Raw genomic sequence first — 4,099 nt, 5'->3', positions numbered from 1 at the left:
TGTTACTTTTGTTATCGTTTGTTACTTTTTACATTTGGAACATGTGAAAGGCATACCACCTGTAATGAAGTGTCTGTGTAGTTGCCGCTGAGAGAGATAGATGCTTCATAGAAGGCCCCATGCTGTGCCAAACCTGGGCCAATATATTTTGATGTGGATCAGCTAGTATGGTGGCACAACGCACTCGATGAATCAGTCGGGAAATGTAGATTGGATTGCTCGCCGAATTTTGCTCAGCATGCTAGCGTCAAAAGCAGACACTAGGACCGGTCTTTCGCATCTTCCACGACAGGTGGGCGCACCGCCCATCTCATTTTATTTGTTTGTTTGTTTATTTATAATTATTCGTGTAATGACAATACATGGCAGCAACACCCTGGTAGAACATCCAGCTAACAGCCTAATATGGAACCGAACCAGCTTCTGCTCAAGCTGGATACCATCTCGAATTTGGTGATGCCTGTTGTATGCACCGAACTGGCCCACCAGCTGAACGTGGTCTTGCCAATATAGTTGCTATCTCAGCCACATTGTTGCCTGCTTGATCATCACCAAAACAGTTGGACCAGTTTAAAACCAGGCTGGAACCAAGATAGAATTTCCACTAATGCGTTTAACAACTAAATAATAAAGCCCACGTGATCAAACATAAAACGCTAGCCTTGAATGCGAACTGAAACAAGCATGCATGAATGCCTTTCATTGAACGGCGAGACAAATTTGAAAAGTACGAATAATATTCTCGATAAATGTGACCGCAAACCAGACAGCGCGGCCTTGAACGCCCAGGGTTTTAGGTGTTTATCTCACTGCCTGAAGAAAACACTTTAATATGAAATTATTTTGCACACTATAAATTAAAATCCTGACTGCACAACTGTACATAGCCGCGATAATTATAAGTCAACGATATTCTAATCAATATGTTCCCGATGTGTTATGGTTTGAAAACTACCTAATAAAGGCCCTCGAATTTTGTTCAGTCTATGGTCCTAATCCGTTTAGTCTACGTAGCAACCAAAGCTAAAGCTACGTTTCGAGTTTGGGGACGCCACGGCTAATTCAGTTATCGTCGTACATTTTGGGAGAACGATTGGGAGAGTTACACACTGCTGCCAGGATGCTTCAAACAGTTCGTCGGCAACTCAAACACCACCCAGCAGTAAGTACAGATAAGGTCGCTGTTGTTTACTGACACACGGGCATTACAATCGGGGCTATAAAAAGTGGAGTAGCGGCCTTGCTATCTGGCGACGACCCAGTGGAATCCAGTGCATTTGTCGGACTGGAGTTGTTTAGCTGTTGTTAAGCCTATTTCTTCCGCCAACAAAATATATAAGTGGGCATCACAATACATGAGTAAATAGAATTGTCAGTCAGAATCAGAATATTTAATTGGCAAGTTTTTTCAGTAATCTGTGAGAACATAGTTGCCTACGTTAAGTAACATTACATTAGATCGCCCACTGCTTCCCTTCTTTCCTGCTAAGTTAGCATAGCTTGGCTAGATAGCAAGCCTGATTATGCGTGTTGAGTTACACCAAAGCTAAAGTTAACTTTCCCATTTCCCAAATTTAGAGCAGTCGTTTATAAATGATGGGTCGCTAGTTTTGTGAAAATGTAAATGCATATATTAAAGTTTTAAAGAAGATAAAACTTCTTAACTGAACGGTAACGTAATTGCGTTGTTTGTATGTTCTATGCTAAACACCAGTAGCTAGTGTGCAAGAATGCCGAGGCGAGGGGTGACATGAGGACATGCCACAGTTTCAGAGTCCATCATACAGATGGCAGTTTCTGTTGCAGTCTTTGCACGTTTCCTTTGATCTAGCCACTCCTGGTCAACTCGATTATTTGCAAACGACACATTACTTGAAAACAAAATTTGCTGACGTTAGCGATTTAGCTTGCTAGCCAGGCCCATCTGCTGTCATGTGGCGTTGTTCGTTTTATTGAACTGGAAATGGTTTTGCACATGTGCTCTACTGAAATACCAGAAGTATTCAAATACATTTAAAGCGTGCAACGTTATGTGGTTGACCACTTGGCAATATCCCAGCCTGAGCCCAACCTGCCGCAAACGTTGTTTTGGAAGTGACGTAGTTGGACTTGTGATTCTCAGCTGCGTCTCTATCTCTCTCTCGCCAGTTGATTCCACTGTTCTTTTTCATCGGCGGTGGCACAGTGATGTCCTTGCTCTACCTGAGCAGGCTGGCCTTGCGCAGCCCTGAAGTCTCGTAAGTGCTCGTTTACCTGTCCGTCTGTGTGATTCAGTGGTTGTTCGGTGCTGACGCATTTGTTATATTGGCAGATTTAAACGCTAACACAGAGCAGCGACAAATTTTCCCCCTCGTTTTTGATTTATTTATTTTTGCTTAAAGTTGTGATTCCACAAGAAAGTGACGTCACAGTTGAGGCATGGGTTGGTAATTTGATTGTGGTGTTTTGCAGATGGGATCGCAAAAACAACCCTGAACCCTGGAACAAAATGTTGCCTACTCACCGTTACAAGGTATAACAACATAATATGACATAATGACGACATCAGGCGATTCAGCCCATTCAGTATGAACGTCTGTCAAATACATGCAACATAAGGGCAACCATGTGTCCACCCTGAGATGTACTGACTCTAACATATCAGAATGATCCAACCATGTTGTCTCCTGTTTTGAGACATGGTTTTTCAACACAGCTAACGTTGTGTGTAATAGAGAACAGTCATTAGATAATAGTGACTTAGTGTTTCTCTCGCTTTAACCTTACATCATCCTCAAGATAATGTTCTAGAACCCTGATAGATTTTGTTGCAGCCCTCGTCCACAGCACACAACCAGCCACCTTATTCTGAATAGAGGAACAAGCTGAGCTGCAAATGACCTTAAATGCATAAATCTATGATAACGAGTGCATTTGGAAAAAAAAAAATATGTATGGATTGGTGTCTGCTGAAGTGTATTTTCAGTGCTGGCTCCCAATGCTCTGATCTGCTTTGCAGTTTTACGCTGTGAACATGGACTACAGCAAACTGAAGAAGAACGGGCCCGATTTCTAAAGGAACATCTCTCTCTCTCTCTGCGCTCAGTGGAACCTAAGCTAACCTGTAGCCAGCAGAAGCCAAGACGCTTACCCCAACGGGTGCACGAAGCCTCCCGCACAATTCAACCCTTGACGCAACACTGTGCTTTGTTTACAACAAAATGGTTCAAGCCTTTTTGTAATACCTGTGGTTGTCCGGCAATTTAATAAACAAGACGACCTCCTACTGTTTCAAGATGGTCGCACGAGTGGTTGTCTTCTAACATTGGCTCCCTGTTGTACCGTGTAGATTTTTCTCATTGATTTAGAAAAAATGGCTCACTTCCTGCTTAAAGCAAGTTGTAAGGCGTGCGTGCCCACGTTGGTGCCTTCCTCACGACTGAGCCAACCCATTCAGGGGCAACGAGGACGCGGTCGCAGCGTGAGTTGTCTTCCCCTCCCCCGCTCGGCTTTCCCTGCGGGCCGGGGCCCCTCGTGCGCACAGCGGTACCGCACACACGCAGCGAAGCCCACGGGTGTTCTGTACGAGACTTTGGCCCGGGGTTCAGTCAACATTTGTCTGTGACTGACTAGCAACCGAAAGCACGACTGTTTTCTTCGCAAACGGCAGGCGGGTTTGGCGATAACTGGAACGAACTCGCCCGACGTTTTGTGAAGGAAAAAGTATAGCGCTCGCGTTTACTTGGAAGTCAAAGACCAACGCTGATTGAATGCGGACCGTAAACGCGAAACGACGTGAAAACTCATTCAGCGTCTCAAACCAGCTCGTTCAGCGAAACGCTACACGCGTATGATTGAGCACACGCTCCGTACAGTTTTATTTGTTGCGTGCTGTTCACAGGGACACGGTTACAAAAACACTTTACAGGAAAAACAGGAAATGGGTTCATAATAGGCAAGACTCTCTGAAACACCAGCAAGTGAGGTTTAAAAAAAAATAAAATAAAAATCTCCCCACTGGGAAGAAAGAACAGTCCAACAGGGGGCATGAACAGACCCCCCCCCCCCCCCAGGTGGGAAGAAACCTCAGTAGGAAACCAACGGGGGGCCCGTTGCAAAC

General features: G+C 44.6%; 1 protein-coding gene across 1 annotated transcript; it reads left to right on the top strand.

The window, feature by feature from the left end:
- The first annotated feature begins 907 nt into the window (after positions 1-907).
- On the top strand, positions 908-3,274 carry LOC135243432 (cytochrome c oxidase subunit NDUFA4-like). Its single transcript, XM_064315265.1, has 4 exons — positions 908-1,162; positions 2,149-2,237; positions 2,452-2,512; positions 2,999-3,274. The coding sequence occupies exons 1-4, from the start codon at positions 1,121-1,123 to the stop codon at positions 3,053-3,055; spliced, it is 249 nt and encodes an 82-aa protein (XP_064171335.1). The 5' UTR covers positions 908-1,120; the 3' UTR covers positions 3,056-3,274.
- The last annotated feature ends 825 nt before the right edge of the window (positions 3,275-4,099 follow it).

This window comes from Anguilla rostrata, chromosome 17 (genome assembly GCF_018555375.3).
Source record: "Anguilla rostrata isolate EN2019 chromosome 17, ASM1855537v3, whole genome shotgun sequence".
In the NCBI taxonomy this organism is placed as follows: domain Eukaryota; kingdom Metazoa; phylum Chordata; class Actinopteri; order Anguilliformes; family Anguillidae; genus Anguilla; species Anguilla rostrata.
The sequence above is the reverse complement of the archived record's forward strand: the minus strand, read 5'-3'. Positions and strand labels throughout refer to the sequence as shown.